The sequence below is a fragment of the Lutra lutra genome, chromosome 11 (genome assembly GCF_902655055.1).
Source record: "Lutra lutra chromosome 11, mLutLut1.2, whole genome shotgun sequence".
NCBI lineage: Eukaryota > Metazoa > Chordata > Mammalia > Carnivora > Mustelidae > Lutra > Lutra lutra.
The window spans coordinates 48807609-48830227 of record NC_062288.1 but is presented as its reverse complement, the minus strand read 5'-3'; the positions used below and the strand labels follow the sequence as shown (position 1 = coordinate 48830227).

Here is a 22619-nt window from a genome sequence, read left to right as displayed (position 1 = left end):
ATTATATAATCAGCCCTGCATAAGTATCTAAAGAGAGGTCAAAAGGATACAAAAAGACACTGAGATCTGCTTTTGCTTTGAGGTCTTTTGGGGCTATTCTCTTTCCTTGCCAAGATGATGGTGATACCATTTAGAAAGAAAGAACAACAGGGGAGAAACAAGACAATGAAATAGATTCAAAGCATAATAAGTATGGAATTCCCCCCAAAGGAATTCAGACCCAGAAGTCAACAAAGACCTGTAGACTGAAGTATTTGGAAACCATCAACTTTTGAATAAGTGGTTATTGAAGTAATTTTAGGTAATACACCATGAAAAACGACAAGTGTGAAGAGCAAAAAAATGGGTGAATAAAAGGGAAGAGGTCAGGGAAATGCACCTGGCCGGAATAAAGAAAGAAGAGAATGGGGAGCAAGGGGAAAGGAAAGCCAAAGGAAGAGGTTTTCAAAACAGATGCAGTGGTCAAATATTTCAGAAAGTTCAAATAGAATGACAACTAAAAGAAGTCTAGTTTTGACAAGAAAGAGGCCAATAAGGATTTTGGAAAGAATTAAGTGATATTAAGAATGAGCTTAAGAATGAATGAGAGGTAAGGAAGTAAATAAACTGCTCTTTTAAGATGTTTGAAGAACAAATTAAAGAAATGGAAGGTCAAGGGATCATGTTTTACAAAGTGGAATGTTTCATTATGATTGAAATTAGGGAGAAGGGATCAGTATAAAGGGAAGGAGAAAATTTAAAAAGTATTGATTTTAGTAATGAAAATACATATATTTAGTGAATAAAATAATGTGACTTGTCTAGTGATTATTCAGATGAACCAATTTTTTATAAATGCAGGTTTAATAAAAAAATATATTGGTGTCTACTATGCAAAGACACAATGAGGTGCTGTAGAAAATACAAAGATGGACAAATTAATCTCTCTCATTAAGAAGCCTATAAAATAGAAGAGGCTGTAAAATAGTAGAGTATTTGTGACATCAGAGGCCTAGGAATAATAAAGATTGTATAATAATTGTGGCCAGGAGAGCAAGAAAATGACATAGGCAGTGGTCCTTGAGAGATAAAGAGTATTTTGACAGGTCCTGAAAAGATAGGGGACTGTGAAAGTGCTGAGGGTGTTCAAGCCCAGAGAATGGAGGGAATGCAAGAAAGAGAAAGGGGAAACTACATACTTTTTTCATGTAATATTCCTTTGTCACAAACTGTTAATCTTCTGATTTTACTTTAGTCATTTCGAATATGTAAAAGCCAGTCTTAGTTTGTTGGCTCTACAAAGCAGGTTGTAGGCTGGATTTGGCCCATAAATTAATGCTGACCCTTACACAAGATTGTGAATAATCTAAGGGCAACATATCGTATACATAGATGTCACACAGTGAATATTTCCTGATAGTACTGAGGCACTGAGGACTCAGAGCAGGAAAGCAGGCATGGATTATGAAAGAAAGGAAACAGGTGATCAGTAGATTTGATGGGAAGCTCAAAGTGGAATCTCACTGGCGACAGGAGGACGGAGAAAGTCATGATCAGAGGAACAATAATCATATTACAAGTTCAGAAACAGAAATTATGGGCAGAAGACAATGAATTCAGTTAAGAAACAGCATTGTTTGAAAGTCATATAGCAAAGGGGCCATGATTAGGGAATCTAAGGGGTAGACTACGAGGTGACCGCATTAGAACAGGAGGGCACATGCTGCCACATAACCACTTCCATCTTTCAGTGCCCATAGGTCTAAGAGTATTACATGAACCTCTTTTCCAAGGATTAGTGGGACAAAATAGTCCTTGGCATCCTCCCAAGTCAGACATACATTCAGATTTAAGGAGTACTTTGAGGGGGACAGAGGAAAGGACAAAATAACTTGTCAGAGTAACAACATTCAGTTCCGAGATGTGTCAACAAGTGGTAATAACAGAGTGAGGAACAACAGTTCCAGTGTACAAAAGAAAATCCTTCAGGTATAGACTATGTCCTCAAAAACCAGTGACAATGATAAGCTATGTCAGAATGACATCATTCACGAAGAATAAACTGACTTGTTCCAGTTGGGACATTCAGTTTGGGTTCAGTCTGTCACCTTCATTGGATACCATAGCATTTCTTGTATGTCCAGTGGTATTGAAAGTTTCTAACATAAAAATCATACTCATTTGCTATGACACAGTAAAGACTAGTTTGAAAACATAAAGGTAAATAGTAAGGTCAATAGAAAGCTCTTATTATTGGCAAAGAGATACTGGTAGATTTTTGTTGTTGTTGGAAGGTAATCTACATTTACTCATGGGGTTTATCCGACAGAGAGAATGAAGACAGATTGCAACCACTTTCTAACTAGTGGCTTCAGTGCCATTTTTCCTGGTTTCCTGTCTTTTCCTGACAACCCCTGGTTGCTTTGCCTTCCTATTCACTTCTTATGTTGCTTTAAAACTTTGGAGGTTATTTGTTCTTAGATTCTGTGACTTGTAGAGAAAAATTTTATAAATCATTGCTCCAAACATAATACAGCCAAAGTTCATTGTATCTCACTACAGGTAAGCATGCTGAAAGAAGGAGTATCACAGAGAGCTTGCCAATCCTAGCTAACTCTGTTGACCTAAAGAGAGCTCTTGTCCCACGATTTCTGCCCCCTGCTTGTGCTACTTGGGGTATTATGAATGCCAAATATATGTCATTAAATACTCTGGAAAATTTCTTGCTTTTATGAATTTATGAAAGTGTGTGCCTTTCTTAGAATCTGAATAAATTTTAGGAATCTCATAATAAAATCACTAATTTTACCAAGCTCAAGTCATGACATTAATGTGGCTGCTGACAACCAGGACCCTTAGGCAGTAGAATTTGGTTTTATTCAATGAATAAGTAATTTTCATGAGACATAAACATTGTCAAATTTGTAATTATTTTGAAATGTAATACTGTTAACTTTTATTTCAAAGGATTTTTAGCTAATTCTGCTAACTTTTTCAGGTAGGGATAGTTTCCTTTTGGACATGGCTAATTTTCCACATAGGTTGGAAGGTATGGGAATCTCAACCAAAAATATTTCTTCATTGGCCTCTTACATTTCTGGAAATTTCAGTATGCGTGCCACTTAAGAGTATCTTAGTTCAATGATATGTTTTCTACTGAGTGTGGAAAAGCTCTTTCCATGCCTCAGCAGTGATATAAATCAGGATTCTGTAGCAGATTACCCAGCTCATGGCCTAGGGCCAGAAAAAGATAAATTCCAAGTGAAAAAGTCTTTACCAATATCTACACACAAGCTGACAAGAAGTAGAAAGTATAAATGGAGAATGATGGAGCTTAGAGAAGGAAAAGGGTACATTGCCTTATTTATAGCATTACTTTCAAGCAACCTTGCATATAACCTTGTAACAGAATGGATAGTAAAGTTATGAGAATGAAGTCAGGGATGACTCCACGTGGCAGAGGAAAGAGAGGAAAAAGCCACATGATATGTTCTGGATTTCCTGTAACCATCTCTTCTAAGCAGTCATTTCGGAAGTTTAGTGATAATAAAATATATTATCTTGAGCTATGCTAGTTGAAGTTTGCATTTAGAAACATAGGTAGCAAAAAAGAAAGAAAGAAAGAAACAAGCAAACAAACAAACATAGGTAGCAGTTTGCCCAGTATGCTATGGAGTGCTTTCTCTATTGAAGTGAGTCTGTAGGAAGAACTGAGCACTGGAGAACATAGCTTTGTATTAGCTCAATGACATTGTTGGTAACCACATCACATTCATTTGTACTGAGAGCAAAACTTACTAGTGGGGAGTAGTAGAGTTAGTTCATTGAGTTATAACAAATCCCAGTGACTTAAAGCAAGAAAGATTTATTTCTCACTCACATTCTGGTTAAGTATGGGTGAATGGAAGCGCCCTCCTCCATGCTATGGTTTAGAAATTGAACCTCCTCCCATCTTTCTTTTGTCTTTGCATATAGAGCCCAGAGCACCAGCGTCCTCTGCTGAATATTCTGTATGTTGTTGGCAGTTGAAGGGGAAGGGGAACAGAGAGAGTGGAGGAGGCACAGCTGTTCTTTACCTCATCCTGAGGTTACACACAGTATTTCTACTCACACTGCATCACTGAGAATCAGTCATGACACCCACTGAGGTGCAGTGGGGGTAGAAAATATAGTTTCTGCAACTAATAACAAAAATAATAAGAATAACAATCATTACTTCCTGTAGGCAAATTGTTAGATCCCATTGTGTCTCCCATTTCCTCATCTATAAAATGGAAACCATACAATTATCCTTTTATCTTCTAGTGTGGCTGTGAGTAACATATGAATAAGTACATGTAAACTGCCTAAATATTGCCTAGTACATGCTAAGCACTTTTATAGGTTCATAATCATTGCTGTTAATATGATTTGTATTATAACATTAATCAATCTCATCTTTGAGTAAAAATAGGGAGGGACTTTTATGATGGTTCTAACCATTGAGTCAAGTAGGCAATGATCAAAAGTTGAATTCCATGAGATACTGTGAAATTTCATTTTGGGAACATTGTCAGTATAGAAAATAAAGGAAGGTAGGGAACTGGTTAGTCACTCAAACACAGTAAAGATAATGCCTTCTTACATTCCATAGAAGCCCTGGTTATAATACTCTTTAAAAAGTTTTTATAAAATGTCGACTACAAAGTGATGCAGAAGATGTGCAGTTTACACAGAATTATGTGTATTTTAAGGTACATAAAACCTTCCTGGACCAGTCAGTCCTTTCTATACCTTTTTAAAAATTTCTGTTTGGTTGCGGGTTCTTGGTGGGATTTTTCTTTTCCATTTTGTGCTTCTATCTCTTAGAATATCTAAACAAATATTTGTACATAGTAGAGATTTAATAGATTAGTTCTAAATAAGTCTTTATTTTTAAAAATCTACAATTAAAATGTAACCTTATTAAATTTAATCTGAATTCTTAGACTTTCCCCAATGGATTTAAAAGAATACAACATAAATGTGGAGGTATCCAAATTCTAAAATTTTAAAATTATATTTCTTTTTGTAATGCATGTGAATGTGGTAGGTATTAATAACATACTTATCAATATTTTAATTAACTTTACCATTTTGTTCAAATAAGTCAGTAATAAACATTACATTATTTTTTGCTTATTCATTGTATAGAAACATAAGTTTGGGTTGGAAAAATGATGTAAATTCTTATGGTTTTTTTTTTTTTACTTCATACTGAAAAGCTGTATCTGCTTTTTTTTTCTGGTTTAAATTTGAAAAGAATATAAACATATAAATGGAGAATTCTCATTCTAAAACTCTACATGATAGACTTTAAAAGCTTCCATTTCAATATACATTTTTTGAAAAGTATTGAAGTTTCGATTCCTAGAAAGATTAGAGTAACTGTTTAGTGTTTGTGACAATTTTAGTGACATCATATTACCTCCTCTAAAGAAATGATTTAATATCTACATGTTGCCAACATTCAGATAAGAGAAAAACTTGGTCAGTTCTATATCTGAACAGTTTCTCTGATGCTGAACGTCTGGATATATGCAAAACATGTTAAACAAAAATGTGGAGGTCCAGCCAACCTGTCAATTTTATTTTCCTTGGTTTGACATTTTGAGATACACTTAGTAATTTGTGTTTTGGTATTAAGTGGGCAAAGAACAGATTAGAATAAAATACAACAAAGAATACCAGTCTCATTGAATGAATTGGTATTGTCATCAATTTTATCATCACAATTTCATATGCTGTTATAGGAAGGGTGTGAAGTTGTATTAATAAAATTGATGATATTGGTAATTCATTCAGTGAGTGGAGAAAGCAAAGTAAGTGAGGGGATTTTCATTGTTATTCATTAGCTGTTATATTTTCATTAGTTTTTAATAGCTTGTCTGTTCTTAACTTTATATTTTCTTAGCTCAGTAAATTTCTTGAAATCATTTATCAATCATATTTGGAAGAGATCAGAAAACTTTTAAAGAATTTTTTTTCATTTTAAAAGTGGAAAAGTTCAGTGTTTTGTAGTGTTAGATTTCTTGTTAAAGGGGATAGACAGTTGTCCCTATCCAATATTGTCATTTAATAGTGCATTTTGAATTCCTTTAATGTCATTTACTTATTGGAAAGTATCATCCCTGGCTCAGAAAATACTTGGACCCATTTACTATCATTACTGATGGGAAAAAAGAAAAATCCAAGAAGGGTGTGAATATATTAAGTAAATCGTTGCTGAAAGAGAGGGAGAAAAAATTCCTTTCTCTTCTTTAGTGAAACAGTTCTTCCCTTCACCCTTTCTATTTCATTTTTATTATTTATAAAATTAAAAATTTAAACCAAGCAATTCCATGAGAATGTTTACAGTTCTCATGTTCCACAGTAACAAAATATGCTAAATGTTGCATCAAGTGTCACTATCACCCCTTTCTGGATGCAAAGTATCACTTACATTTTACAAATATGCCTGTTACATTTCTGCCTTGAGGGCTTTCCAAATTATAAGTGAAGACCACATCATCACCCTCCAACACTGCCCCAAGGCTTTCTGGCCTGTCCACCAATGAAGATTAAATAGTTATCCTGTACCTGTAAAAATTTCTTATAGACCTATGCTTATGTCTCAGATTAATCTACAAGGTTATTCTCTCCATCCATAGATGACAAAGCACTTACTTAGACAAGAGACTTATTGAGATAATTTTAAATGTTTGACACACATAGACTTGTATGTTAGCTTCTAGACACAAATTTCTCATCTTCTGAAAATTTTCTCCAAAATAAACTCTGTTCTTTGTTATATAGGCTGAAAATGTCTTTTATAAAACTGTCAAATATTTATATTGGGTTTTATCCAAATCAAAACTTTTGCTCCTCATAAGACACCATTAAAAAAATGAAAAGTCAAGCCATGGTATAAGAGAAAATGTTTGCAAATCATATATCTAATAAAGGACTTGTGTGAAGAATATACAAGATTTCTGAAAGCTCAATAGTAAGAAAACTACTCAACTAAAATGTGAGCACAAATTTTGAATAGATAGTTCAAAGAAAATATGCCAATGGCAAATAACCACATGGAAGATAATCATAATCATTAGCCATATTTCAGTGAAAATTAAAACTTAAATTTGATACAAATACATAGCTTTTAGAATCCCATGAGATAAATAAATTAAAAATAAAATTAATAATGCCAAGTGTTTCCAGAGATATGGAGCACACAAACACACATTTTATATTAAATTTTGACCAAATTGATTGGTAATGTATTAATAAAATATATTATATATGTTATATAAATCTTTAACACTGGGAAGTGGCATAACTATTTCTAACTGTATCATTGAGAAGACATAACATACCATATGCTTGTATAATCAATAATTCTCTGGTAGGAAAATAAAATTGTTATGTACTACAACTTGTAATTACATTAGTTCTTTGATAGAAAGATGTTTATTCTTAAAATACCATTTTTTCCTCTTTAATATTTGTTTTTATCCCTTAGAACAGATAATTCAAATATGAGAGAAAATGCACATATTTGTAAAGGCAGTACTAATTTTTCATTTTGTTTGCAAAAGAACTATTGAAACAATTTTCTATAAAATGCATTTTTATACTCACTTTGAAAATTATTTACTTCAAGTAAGGTGCATAAACTGTGGGGGGAAAATCTTGCATTTTTTCTTGTTTTTCCTAGTTCTGAAAAGTGGCAGAGGTAAGGCAGTAGGATCCAGTTACTGTTCCCTGTTTATACAGCTGTACTTCATTGAATGAAGGCTTGTGTTACACACAGTTTGTGATAGGAAGTAAATGCTTTTAAAACAACTGAAGAGATAGGTCTTTAACCTCCACCTTTGTGGATTCTTTGTTCCAACATTTAGCTTCTGTGGAAGTTATAGGAAGTAATTTAAATATATGGTATTACTCTTTAATTGGACCTCATCTGATTAGCTTATCCTCTCTGAACTCACAACATGGATGCCTTATGATAAATTTTTAAAGCAAATCCCAAAAAGTCCCAACAAAAGGGACAATGAATTTTTTTGTAATAAAGTTTATAAGTAATAGGCCCTGAAATGTTTAATAAAGGGTATATTCTAAAGAGGAAGTGGTGTTTGGATTATTTCCAACCTTTTAAGGAGTCTTAAAAGACTTAATGAGATTCACCAAATTTATTACCTGTTAATAAACTCCACACAATAGTGCCATAGGATTCTTGGTTTATCTCTTTTATTTGTAGTTGTATAAACTATCCAGTAAACCAGAGATTAAGGTTCTAGGTTATTTCAAGGATTATACCTGGGAAGTTAGAGGTCATTATGGTCAAGTAGTTTTCATTTGTGTAAGAGCAATTTCTTTAATTGCTTGGGTAAAAATATAGGGTCATTACTAGGAATGATTAAAATGTCAACCACTCAGGATCTAAGTTACGTATAAACTTATGGCTTATAAAAATGCTTGCCCACCCTTGAAAATATATAACTTTAGACTTCTGAGGGGCCCTCTATCCATAATTCTGTTCATAGCCTTTCCATTTTCACAGTATTAAGTCCTTATATCTGAGCTATCATCTATTTACCAAAATTCTTTTGCAGATGTTGTTTGGTTTAACTCCCTGCATAGATTGTCTAGAGAGCATTCATTTCCTTAGTGAATGGCAGAGAAGTCATCCAAATTGGTGGGAGAGGGAGTTTGTTTGTTTGTTTATATTTATATAAATTTACATATTTATATCTCCCTGATTTTCATAAAATTCTCTTAACAAATTATTCTACCATGTGCTGGGTGTTTTAACTACTAGTATATGGCAGCTGCAAAGACCAATAACCAGGGCACCTGTGTGGCTTAGTTTGTTAAGCACCTGACTTTTGATTTTGGTTCAGGTCATGATCTCAGAGTCCTTAGACCAAGCCCAGAGCTAGGCTCCATGCTGGATGTGGAGTCCGCTTAAGAGTCTTTCTCTCCCTTTTGCTCTGCCCTTCCTCCTTTCTCCCTCCCCTAGCTCATGTGCACCTGTGTCCACACTCTCTCTTTAAAAAAAAAAAAAAAGGAGAAATAACCCATGCGCTATTTCCACTCTTAGAGTCACTGTTCAGTCCCCATGCATGCCAAACTAAGATTTAATTTCTGATCTATACTGGCATGGATACAGTGATCATGGATGTGGCATGGATACAGGATCACAGAGTTAATTTTATCTCCTTTATTTGTAGCAAAGAACACAATAGTAGTTTAGCTAAGAACATACTGTCTTTCAACTGAATAGACTATAGTGTGGTATCTGTAATTCTGATAAGAAAAAAATATTCACAAAATGAAAGATGTGGGCCTGTTCTATACTTAGGAGGTCAGTATAGTGGCATATTGTAGAAAAAACAACTATTTCTTTGGTATGTAAATGAATTGCAAGTCAGTATGTGGGAAATCTGCATAATACTTGATGAAAATATCTTACATTTCCTTTTTTATTATAAAGAGGAATAGCAATTATGTGGTAGAATTTTAGAAATGGTAGTGTTTGGTAAGGTACAGGAAGAGCTGTATGTATTAGCTAATATATTTCTGTAAATAAAAATGAAATGTTATATGAAAATGTCCAAAAAAAAAAGAAATGTTAAGTCTTAGAACCAAATATTACTCTGCTTTGCCTTTTATTCCAATACACAGATTTTGAGACTTCTTAAAAAGCCATCAGGAAGAAATTTTTGTGTAATATTTCATTCCAAAATTTATGTACCAATTTCTTCCATCACATTATTCTTCCTTAATTATAAATATATTATCACATACTGAAAAATCATCACTATCCATTGACTGTATTGTTACAACATTGACAGTTAGCTTTTATGATTTGTCATATTATAATATATTAGTAATTATAGATTTTGGAAGTCATTTTAGCTTCCTAGAGGAATTTAATTATATCATACACACTATACATACTTATTTGCTATGTTTCAGTTTTCTTATTTGTTTGTAATTTATGCCCTCTGATTCCAAAAGTCATTTGAAGCAGCTTATTTTAATTATAATTATATTGGCTAGGTTTCTCAGAGATGTTCCAGATTTTTCTTCCTCACTTAACAAGAGCAGCATATACAACTGAAAATGGAAGTTGCTTTGTTCTTATTCTCATGGCTCATTTCAAATTATGTGTTTTGCAGAGGTTAATATCATGTGGGCTGGACACCAAACCCACCACAGTTCTGAAGACTATAACTTATCCACAGCACTGAGACAATCTGTTTTGCAAATATATACTTCTTGGGTAAGTTGTATAAAATTGGATAAATGTAATTATATAATACTAAAGTCTCAATTGTTCCTGTTTCCTCCAAGTTAAAGTGTTTTACTAAAAGACTCTTTTCTCCTTCTGTAAGGCAAGACACATATGAAGCAAGTATGTTTTATAATGGTAGTCTTTTATTTGATAAAACAAAGCGTAACAACAAAAAACAACTTCACCTTGAGGTATAAAGCAAAGTGAGAAATTTGCTATTTTTTTTATTTGCCACAACTAACGAGTGATATGTAGACAATGTATCTCAGTTCAAATATATGCAAAGTTTTCATTTGAAACTTTTAAAAGTGGTTTTTTGAAAATTCGATACCCATTTCTGCATGCCCAAGTGAAATCTACTTAAATTCTTTGCTTTTCATTTACGTATTAGAGCAGTTAATATGATGCTCAATAAAAATTTTTGTTCTAAAATATTTTTGCACAAGGAAATGAGCAGACTAATGAAAACCAGAAATAGCCTCTAATTTGAAGTTTCTTCTGATTCACTGGGCAAACCTGACCCACTTGGTAATAGCCCTCATTTGTGATTGTCACTCTTTGGATCTCCATAGCTATCCAAACTACTGCTGCTAAGAGGCATATTGAGCTAGAGGTCAGAGTTTTCGGGGCACCTGTCTGGCTCAGTCCACAGACCATCTAACTCTTGATTTTGGGGTCATGAGTTCGAGCACACATTGGGTTTAGAAATTACTTTAAAAGAAAAAGAAAGAGTTACCAATGTGTAAGTGCTACTAACCATAAATTATAATTATCTACGGAGGACCATAGGGGAAGGGAGGGAAATCTAAAGGGGGAGAAATCAGAGAAGAAGATGAACCACGAGAGACTAGGGACCCTGGGAAACAAACTGAGGGTTTCAGAGGGGAGGAGATAAGGGGAAGGGGGTAACAGGGTGATGGGTATTAAGGAGGACACATGCTGCAATGAGCACTGGTTGTTATATGTAACTAATGAGTCATTGGACACTACATCAAAAACTAATGATGTACTATATAGTGGCTAACTGAACATAATAAAAAATATATAAGAAAAATAAATACCAAAAAAAGTCCCTCAAAAAAATGATAATGTCTAACTTTTGTATGGTTCCTTATAGTTTACAAGGTACTTATAGATATCATTTATTGAATACTTTCTGTGTGCCAGACAGTCTTCTAAGATCACTTTATGCATTAACTTATTTGATCTTCATGGCAACTTTAAGACACAGGTACTATTATTACTCTCATGAAACTGAGTTTGTAGTTCAGTCACAGAACTCCTAAAAGGGAGGAGTTGGATTTGAACTCATTCAACCTGGCTGCAGGATCCTGGATCTTATCTTCCACACTAAATACTCTTTGTCTCTACATCATTTTTTACTTACATTAGTATGTTAGATCACGTGTTACTATTATCAGGGAACTGAAGCTCAATGAGGTTAATTACACAGCTAGAAAGTGACGATGCCCCATATTTGAAACCATGTGCCTCATAACCTATAAAAATACGTGTACTGGCAGGTGTTGGAACCCAAACAGCAGCATAGGCAAAAACAAATCTATAAGCCGGTGATGGTACAAATATATTTTCTGAAAGAGATACAAAACGAAATCTACCCCTTCACCCCCATACCACATGTTAAGGCTTGTGTTAATTTCCTAGGGCTACCATGACAAAGTATTACAAACTGAGTAGCCTAGAGCAACAGAGTTGTGTTGTTTTGTAGTTCTGGAGGCCAGAAATCTGAAATCAGGGTGTCATCAGGGCCGTGGTCCCCCTGAAGACTCCAGGGAAGGAACTCTTCTAGTCCTGTGTCTCTGAAATTTTTAGTTTGTGATAGTTCCTTGGCCTTTAGGAGCATAATGCCAGTCTTCACATGGTCATCTCCCTGTGTCTACATCCAGATTTCTCTTTTTTATATGTAAGGACATTGGTCATTTTGAATTAAGCCCAACCTATTCCATTATGAGTACATCTTAATTAATTACATCTATAAAGGAATCTATTTCCAAATAAGGTCACATTCTGAGGTATCAGGGGATAGGTTTCAACACATGAATTTTGCGGGGGACACAATTCAATCCATAACATACTCAAAGAAACATAGGTGGAAATGAAAGAATTTATATTATATTATATATATTCCATCTCCTTAGAGCTTGTGCTGGAACTCTGGATAATTCAACATGAGGAAAATACTACCTCTCTCACAGTTGCCTAGCTCAAGACTGGTCTAGAGCTCTAGTGAATAAAGGGAAGAGGCCCTTAATGAGGGGAGGTATACTGACTATCCTCCCATCTTAAGAAATAGCTTCATTAATATAAACCTATTATCCTGTACAAAACAGGTTTGAATATGTGACTGTTTAAAATAATAATCTCAAAAATCTTTATTCTCTCCTGAGTTATAAAGATAACTTAGCATAAAGATAACTCAAGCCTCCAGTGCTTACATTTTGGGGCAGAAAGCCTCCAAGAAGAGATAGAGCTATATTTGAAGTTGCTCCAGGAAAATCAAATGCAGTGAGTAAATTGGTTGTCTGAGGAATTACCAAACAAAAATTTTTGTCAGAGCATCACAGACTTTTTAGAACCATCAGAAGAAATCTGGGAGACAATGTATTTAAATCACCCATTTTAAAAGCTACAAGATAAATCTCAGAGGAGCCTGCTACATCATACAGTATTGAACATTGCTGGTTGGAATTTGAGTCCAGACATCTGACTTTAAGTTTATGATAATCTTTATCCTGGTTTCATTTGTGCTGTACCCCCTATTAAGTCAATGCACTCAAAGTTACAGATTAGTGAAAACCTAAGTAAAATTCAGGTTCACACCTATTTATTGCCAGTATAAATCCCTTTTACAACCTCATATCATCTTGCCAACGACACAAAATATGCTGAGTAAGGAAATGAGCATTGGGAATGCATGAGAAGCTGCTAATTTAGGGTAGGGGGAGGAGTGGGGGATTTGCAGTGTGGGGAACAAAAGGTAGAAATTGTGAATCAGCCTGGTTTTTTTGTCTAGCATTTGTAGGTCTGTTAGAAGATGGCATAGGTGATTTAAGTGTCTGTGATGGTTAGCAATCTGTAATAGGTCTAGGTCTTTCTGGACATTAAAATCAAAGAACATCATCAGGTTTTTTTCATTTTCTTTGAGTCTTTTTTTTTCCTTCTTTGAGTCGTTTTTTTAAATTTTATTTTTTATTTTTTTTTAAATTTATTTATTTGACAGAGATCACAAGTAGGCAGAGAGGCAGGCAGAGAGAGGAGGAACCAGGCTCCCTGCTGAGCAGAGAGCCCAATGCGGGACTCGATCCCAGGATGCTGGGATCATGACCTGAGCCGAAGGCAGAGGCTTTAACCCACTGAGCCACCCAGGTGCCCCCTTTGAGTCGTTTTTAAGATTCTTTTCATTAGTGCTGATAGGTAAGGTATATAACTTGGTAGTTAGGTAACAGTATATCTTAGAACAAATAATACATGTCTTTAAAGAGAAAATTAATTTGTAAAATGAAAAGCATAATTAACCTCGAAGTGTTTTTCTTTGATATTACTATGAAAATTAGGGTGGCAGACCTGTCATTTGAAGTAGGTAAGATGAGAATTCAGCTTTTAAGAATCTCTAACCATAGTTTTGTGCACTTTCTTTAAACCAGTTTTAACCTTAGGTTTAACATTACTCATCCTAAAAGAACTGCAATGGATGGAGTACCATTTTAAGTGATATATACTGAAATAGGTGGTTTTGCCTGTTACTTTAGTCTTAAACATCATAGTCTCTCCAAATAATAAAGTGAGTCTAGATCCATGGAGATATATATATCTCCTGTTATATATAACAGTGTCAAGATGAACATTTCATTTTCTTCCAGCTTTATTTCAGATAAAATACCTGAATGCTATAGTTTATATTCAAAGCATAGCTAGAGAAGTGCTAGAAAATAATAGAATGGGGTGTGTCAAAGGGTTACAAGATCTAACTTGAAGGAACTCTTAATGGCCAAAATCTGGAACAATTTGAACAACAGAATATGTAACACAGTGTGGAGTTATAATCCAAAGTATAAAATAAATATCTTTGAAATAAGTCTATACTGATATAGATAGATGATTGAATAACTAAATAAATGGGGACAAATATATGGGAGATAAATTCCTCTGAAGAATTCCATAAAAATTCCAGGTAACATATGTAGATACTTCCCTGCCCCAGAAAATAATGCTTAATGCCCCCCCTTACCCAGCCCTTTGACTGTAGACTATACTGAATAACTCCTGTACAAAGAATAGAGAATGTATTAGAGATAATAGTGATGTAATGGGAGAGATGGTAACTTGTGATGAGCATAGCATAATGTATAAACTTGTCAAATCAGTAAGCTGTATACTTGAAACTAATATAACACTGTGTGTCAACTATATTCAGATAAAAACAAACAAAAAACACACACACGCCAAAAGGAAAAATAGACAAAGGGTGAGGTGGGCATGGGAGATAACTTCAGAATGGAGACCCTTGGCAAACATAATCTCAGGTAAAATTAACAATTCTACAAAATACCTAACCTAGTACTCCTCAAAAGTATAAAATGAAACAACACAAGGGACATCTGAGAAAGCTGTCACAGATCAGAAAAGGCTCTGAGATGTAAAGACTATGTAATGATGCATCCTGGGTGGGATCCAAAACAAGAAAAAGAACATTAGGGGGAAAAAAGCTAGTGAAATCTAAATAAAGTGTGAAGTTTAGTGGAGTTTAGTTAATAGTAATGTACCAATTTGTTTCTTAGTTATGGCAATTCAGTATAATGTTAATAAGAGAGACTGCGCAGAGAGTATGTAGCTACTTTGCAACTCTTTTTTAAAAAATTATTTTTACTAACATACAATGTATTATTTGCTCCAGGGGTACAGGTCTGTGAATTGTTAGGCTTACACATTTCCCAGCACTCACCATAGTACTTACCTTCCCCAATGTCCATAACCCAGCACCCTCAGTTTATTTTGTGAGATTAAGAGTCTCTTATGGTTTGTCTCCCTCCCGCTCCCATCTTTCTTCATTTTTTCCTTACCTAATCCCACAACCCCCTGCCCTGCCTCTCAAATTCCTCATATCAGAGAGATCATATGATAATTGTTTTTCTCTGTTTGACTTATTTTGCTCAGCATAATGCCCTCTGGTTCCATCTACATCGTTGCACATGGCAAGGTTTCATTTCTTTTGATGGCTGCATAGTATTCCATTGTATATATGGAAGAATCACAAAGAAGAACCACATCTTCTTTATCCATTCATCTGTTGATGAACATCTAGGTTCTTTCCATAGTTTGGCTATTGTGGACATTGCTGCTATAAACATTCGGGTGCACATGCCTCTTCGGATCACTACAGTTGTATCTTTAGGGTAAATACCCAATAGAGCGATTGCTGGGTCATACGGTAGCTCTATTTTCAACTTTTTGAGGAACCTCCAAGCTGTTTTCCCGAGTGGCTGTCTTTGAAACTCTTTTACAAATATAAAACTATTACAAAAATATTTATTAAAAAATATAACTATGTGTACATATATATGTTTTCCCAGAGCCATGGTGGATGGTATAACAACTCTAAAAAATCAAAACCAACCAAACAAAGCCCCTTAGAACTAGCAACTATAGTCATTGATTTCAGGGACGCCTAAAGCATCCTAGAAAACAGATTCAGCCAGTACTATTTTACTTGCTTAAGGAATTTATTTATTTATTTATTTTGAGAACACGAGCTGGGGGAGGGGCAGAGGGAGAGGAGATGGAGAATCCCAAGCAGACTCTGCACCCAGCACTGAGCCATGTGTGGGGCTCAGTCCCACAACCCTGAGATCATGACCTGAGCCAAAACCAAGAGTCAGACATTCAACCAACTGAGCCACTGAGATGCCCTCATGCAGTACTATTTTAAAATAGTGCTGAAGTAACTCTTTTTTCTCTCTTCTTAATTCCTCCACCCATCACTCACTGTTCCCTTTCCACAATGCTGGCTCTGAACAAGCTGAATTGCTCTATAGCTTTGAGAAAGGAATTTCATAGACTCCCTACCACATTCAGAGGTGGTCAAAACCTGGCCCCACTTGTGTCCCCAGTCTCATCTCCCACAGTCTCCCACTGTCTCCTCATCTAACAATTTTCAGTTCCTTAAATCTACCATGTTATAATGTCTTGTTATGCCATTGTATATCCAATTACCTCTGCCAGGAAAATTATTGCTCCCTTGAGTGTTAAATCCTTCAAGACTCAATTCATTCATCTCTACAGATGCTTTCCAACTTTGCCTAGGTTGCTTTTTTTTTGGGGGGGGTCCCATAAAAACCTTGCATATCTCTATTATAGTATTTATTATTTGCATTATTGCTTTTCATGCCAGCCTGTAAACTTTAAAAGGTATTTTTCACTAGTATCTCCAAAGTGCCTGATGCAATCAGTGCTTAATAAAGGTATAGTACATAAACTGAAAGAAATTTTGAAGTTTTATGGATGTCATATATTTGACATTATGGGTGTCAAACTCTCTTATATGTTAAGTAGGCTAAGTCCAGTATGTGAAATAATTTAAATCTGTCATTCATGTGAGTATTTTTTTATTTAAAGTATCTCCAAAAATTATAGCATGCATGAGTAACTTATTTACCTTTTTGAATAAAATCTCTTTTGGCATATTTGTTTCATATAGGAAGCTATAGAATAGGAAAGAGTAATCTCTACATTTAGTAAGCTGAGTATTTCTCTTAAAAGCATGATAAATTAATGATACATGCACTTAGCTTAAATAACTAGGTTGGCTAATTTATTTTTAGCTCTGTAGTGTATCTCAATCTTTAAAATTGTTTTGCTTTTTAGGTTAGTGTTATAATCAATGTTATAAGAATTTATAAAATGTGTTTATGGTATATTAGTAGTCTAAGAGGTACATTTTATCCACCATCAGAGCAAAGAAATACAGTTATAATACCAATTTATGAAAACTTTTCTTACCACAAGTTAGGGAACCTGTAAATATATGGTGATATTATTTTTGAGCGTAGTAATTTAAAAATACATACTGATTACATTTAAGAAACATGAGCGAACAATTTACCAGAAATAAGGAAGTCTGAATCCCAGATAGCTCAGTTATTAAGTAGCTTTGCCACTTTGAATCAATTGATTAATGTTTGTGTCTCAGTGATTTTGTACATGAAATGGGATAATTAATATTTGCTCTGCCTTCTTCTATTGTTATTTTGAAAATTACCTTAAATGATGAGTGTGGAAATTCTTTGGACTATATCAAGTATGACTCACATGTGTAATATTGTTTTTATATTACATATAAGACTTCAGAGGAACCTTTAGTGAAATCTCAAATCTTTTATTACATTGTACTTTCTGCCAAACTACATAAGCAAAGACTGTCTTTCAATATGTGGGAGTTGGAATTACATAAAGACAAATGTGAAAAATAAAGACACAGAAACTAACAACTTTGATGTACTGCAGTCAAATACATTGGGGATAAAATTCTCATAACTCTTATGTCACAGATGGAAAGCTTGCCCTGAGCTCCCCATGTAGAAAAGAAACAAAACATCTCTCAGGACTTTGCCTCAGAACTCCAAGGCATCTCTCGCCACCATTAACCACCATTCAAAGACAGCATATAAGACAAAGTTCATGTCCACATATTAAATAAATGAAGTCTTTCGCTTGTTTGTATCTTGACTAGTTTGAGCCTTGATTCTAGCATGCATCAGGAAAATGGAATTATTCTGTAGTGTACCAAAATCAATTTAAGATTTGATAAAAATAAAACTATGCTCTGATATTTGGTGTTTCATTTTACAGAAATTTGATAGTCATTTGTAGTTTTTTATGCTGAAGGACAAATAAAAAGACTCATAGTAAAGCGCTCTACATAAGACAGCATTATCTTCTTTCTACTTAAAAAAGAAAACTGGCTGAAATATTCCACTCTCTTTACATATAATTATTCTTATTTTGAGACATGCATCCATTCATTTCTTTGTTTTCCATATACAGTCTTGATTGGCAGATCTGGTCATGATGGCACAGGTAGGGGATATGAAGAGAAATAGGACATGAGGTTTGCTCTTAAGGCGCTTGCTTTCCCTGTTGGGATTCCAGTAAGTCAATAGCCATTATAAATACAAGTTGTTAAGGTTTTGGAGAGAAGCATCTGCTTTGGGAACCATGGTGGGTGAAGGGGAGCATCACAGAAGAAATGCCTAAGCGCACTCTGTAAGAAGAATAAAATTTTGCCAAGAATGGGGTTGTAAATGGAATATGATGTAGAAGGAGCATGTCTTTGAAAATACAAAATTCTGGGGGGGGGAGGTATAATAAACTTAGGGAATTGCAAATAAAGCGTATGGCATGTGTATTAGTTTCCCAGAACTGCCATAACAAAGTGCCAAAGACTGGGTCTTAGAAACATATTGCCTCATAGTTCTGGAGGCTAGAAATTGGATATGAGGGTGTTGGCAGGGTTGGTTCCTCCTGAAGCCTGTGAGGAAGTATCTGTTCCATGCCTCTCTTCTAGCCTTTGGTGGTTTGCTGGCGATTTTTGGTGTTGTTGGCTTGTAGATACATGACACCGATCTCTGCCGTTATCTTCATGTGCTATTCTTCCTGTGTGCCTATCTGCCTCTGTGTCCAAATTTCCCCCGTTTATAAGGAAACCTGTCATTTTGAATTAGAGCTCACCCTAATTACTTTATTTTACCTTGATTACCTCCATGAAGAATCTGTTTCCAAATAAATTCACTGAAAAGTTCTGTGGTACTAGGGGATAAGGCTTCACATATCTTCTGGGGAAACATATTCAATGCATAAAGTTTGAGTAAGGCTAGAATATAGGATGTATAAGAAGGTGGAATGAGCAAAGGGGAAAATGGATAAAATCATAGAAATGGGAACAGAAGGACAGGCCTAGATTAGTTAAAATAAGGACTTCGTTAAGTAGAAACACAAGCACTTATTCCAAACACACAATTTAAGTAGATGTGTTTTAAGGATAGAGATAAGTACATTCTACCTGCGATCACAAGATCTGGTTCTGTGTCATGATAGATTGTGTAGATTTTAGGAATGTGGGACGGTGTGCTTGATTATTTCATTATTTCCTCAACTCTGAAAGAAATTTTTTTTAAATTTTTATTTATTTATTTGACAGAGATCCCAAGTAGGCAGAGAGGCAGGCAGAGAGAGAGTAAGGGAAACAGGCTCCACACTGAGCAGAGAGCCCGATGCGGGGCTCGATCCCAGGACCCTGGGATCATGACCTGAGCCGAAGGCAGAGGCTCTAACCCACTGAGCCACCCAGGCGTCCTTGAATTTTTTTTCTCTAAAGCAATATTATAAAAATAAATGAGAATCATAGAAGTACAGATACTAGTAGTGTTAAAGTATTTTATTAAAATAAGATAGACATGAATCCTGAAGCTCAATTTTATTTTCCCATTTCATTCAAAGTAATTAAACACTTAACTTGAACCAATTCGCTTTGCAGCTTACTTGTGGACGGCTCTCCTCTCTCGACTGCTGCTTTTCCTCGAAGTTTGTCATACCTTACAGCTTTATTTCTTACTTTGTCCAACCTGACGTGCATCCTTTCTTTGACTCTGGAAAAAAGCCCGCTGCTTTCTGTTGCATCTGCCCTGAAATCCCCAAGCTGTGCTGGAATCCGGTCACCTACCTACTTCCCTCCCACAGCCAGCTTGTGCGCTCTGTGGGCTCCCTGCAGCAGCAGCTGGCCTCTCCATGTATGGCTTCCAGATGGAGCTGAGGGGTCAGTGCTGTTCACCACGCTGTCCTCCCTACCTGGGAGAAGACCTTCCAGAATTCTGCAGTCTGCTCAAGGGCTCTTCTCTACTCATGCTCCTTGCTTTCAGCCAATGAACATATTTAAAACTTCAGAGAACATGAGTTTTTCTGGTTTTCCCTTTCTCTGCTTTCTTTTCAGATAGATCATTAAGGTTAGTGAAGTCCCAGGTGCACACACTTTCTTGTCTCTAGTTTTATAAAAATGTTCACCTCTTTTCTGCAGGTCTTATTTTTAAACTGGTGACACTGCTCCTTAGTTCCTTGGACTGTGACTAGCTACTCTTTTTTTTTTTTTTTCCCTAACATATACTGTATTATTTGCCCCAGGGGTACAGGTCTGTGAATCATCAGGCTTACACATTTCACAGCACTCACCATAGCACATACCCTCCCCAATGTCCGTAACCCAACCACCCTATCTTTCTCCACCCACCCCCCAGCAACCCTCAGTGACCAGCTACTCTTGACATCTGTCCCTCTTCCTTTTTTTTTAAAGATTTTATTTATTTGAAAGAGTGATAGAGAGTACAAGTAGACAGAGAGGCATGCAGAGGGAGAGGGAGAAGCAGGCTCTCTACCAAGCAGGGAGCTCAACGCGGGACTCGATGCCAGGACCCTGGGATCATGACCTGAGCTGAAGGCAGACCCTTAACCTTAACCGACTGAGCCACCCAGGTGCCCTGTCCCTCTTCCTCTTAACTGGCCCTTTCTGAATACACCAAAAATGTATTCTTTTTTTGACATTTAAAAAAAAAATAAGAAATCTTCTCCCCCATCCGTATGTTCTATTGAGGGAAAACCCCCAACTCTCTCCTTCCTTTTTCTTACAAAAAGAGAAGTAATTCCTACCTCTATTTCAACAACTCTTTTGAGTGATTTTTAAACTTAGTGAGGTCTGGATTTCAGGCACACTGCTCCACTCATCCAAACCTACAAATCCAGTGTCATTTTTCAGTCCAGTCGATATTTGCACAACATATTTGCTTACTCAGCAGCTTCCTTGAGATATACCTCAAGGACTCCAACACAGCATTCCCTAGGTTAAATTTTATAAACCTCTTCTTCCTCCCGTCTGTCCTCTTAGTGAACAGTATCACCCAGCATACAAGCCTTCAAATCTGGTGTCTTCTGATACTCTTCTGTCCCTCTCATGTCCTCTGTTTGAATAGTTACCAAAGCCTTAGATTTCTGGTGTATATCCTGCCCCTGTATCCCCATAGCTACTGCTGTGCTTAAATGTATGTATTTACATTTATGGGCTAGTGAAATAGGTTTCAAAGCTATTTTTATATTTCTCATAAATTTTTAAAAAATGTTTAACCACTCTTTCACAGCCTAGGATAAATCTAGTCTTCTCAGAATGGCATTAAAAGGCTCCCCTCCTGGTTTTGACCGAAATCTAAATTATCTTTTGTTTTTGCTTTTGTTTGGCTACAATGAGTCATAGACCCACTAGAGACTAATGAAAGCTATAGATGGTTTCTTCAGAAAACGTCACCATGCACACAAGCTCATACTTTGTTGTAGTTATGTCGAGGGGCTTCACAGTCTCCGTCAGCTCTGTCCATGAGTCCCATAGTCCAAACCAATCTCTTGGCACACTCTCCAGCACTTTCAGCAAGGCTGAGACACTTCCACCGAATGTCCTGCTTGATGTCCCCTTCACGCAACCCCTGGCTGCGCCATACCCTTGATGAGCAGAATAAAACCCACACATCTTCTATCCGTTAGCCTAAGGTCACCTCTAGACCTATCCTCATTCTCTCTTCACACTTACAGGTCTGGGTGATTTTTTTCCTTTGTGAACCGGTTATGCATGACGTCTTTTGAAAGGTAACAAAATAACCTAGGGTAGACAGTCAAATTTAAAGCTGAAAATCCTCACTCATCTTCTCTACCTCACATCTTCACATTTCCAAATTCTCTACAGTTTTTAAAGCCAACTCAAGTGTCCGTTCCATCATAAAGCCAGAAATGGTACTACTTTGGGAGAAGAAATTTCTTCTTCCTTAAAGTTTAAAACTCTCAGTATCTGAGTCAGGGGACATTTCACTGCTTACTAAATATAACCATTTCTGGGGCTCCTGGGTGGCTAAAGAGCCTTGGAATCAGAATGACATGAGTTGAATGCATATCAGAAATGGTTATATATATATTTTTTAAAGATTTTATTTATTTATTTGACAGAGAGAGAGAGAGAGAGAGAGAGATCACAAGTAGGCAGAGAGGCAGGCAGAGAGAGGGAGAAGCAGGCTCACTGCTGAGCAGAGAGCCCGATGCGGGGCTCGATCCCAGGACCCTGAGATCATTACCTGAGCCGAAGGCAGCGGCTTAACCCACTGAGCCACCCAGGCGCCCCAGAAATGGTTATATTTAGTAAGCAGTGAAATGTCCCCTGACTCAGATACTGAGAGTTTTAAACTTTAAGGAAGAAGAAATTTCTTCTCCCAAAGTAGTACCATTTCTGGCTTTATGATGG

General features: G+C 35.9%; 1 protein-coding gene across 1 annotated transcript in view; it reads left to right on the top strand.

Moving 5' to 3' along the window:
• Positions 1-22619, top strand: part of AGMO (alkylglycerol monooxygenase) — a 345430-nt gene that overhangs the window by 142447 nt on the left and 180364 nt on the right. The window contains 1 exon segment of the mRNA XM_047695592.1: positions 10161-10264. Coding sequence (XP_047551548.1) covers positions 10161-10264 — 104 coding nt within the window.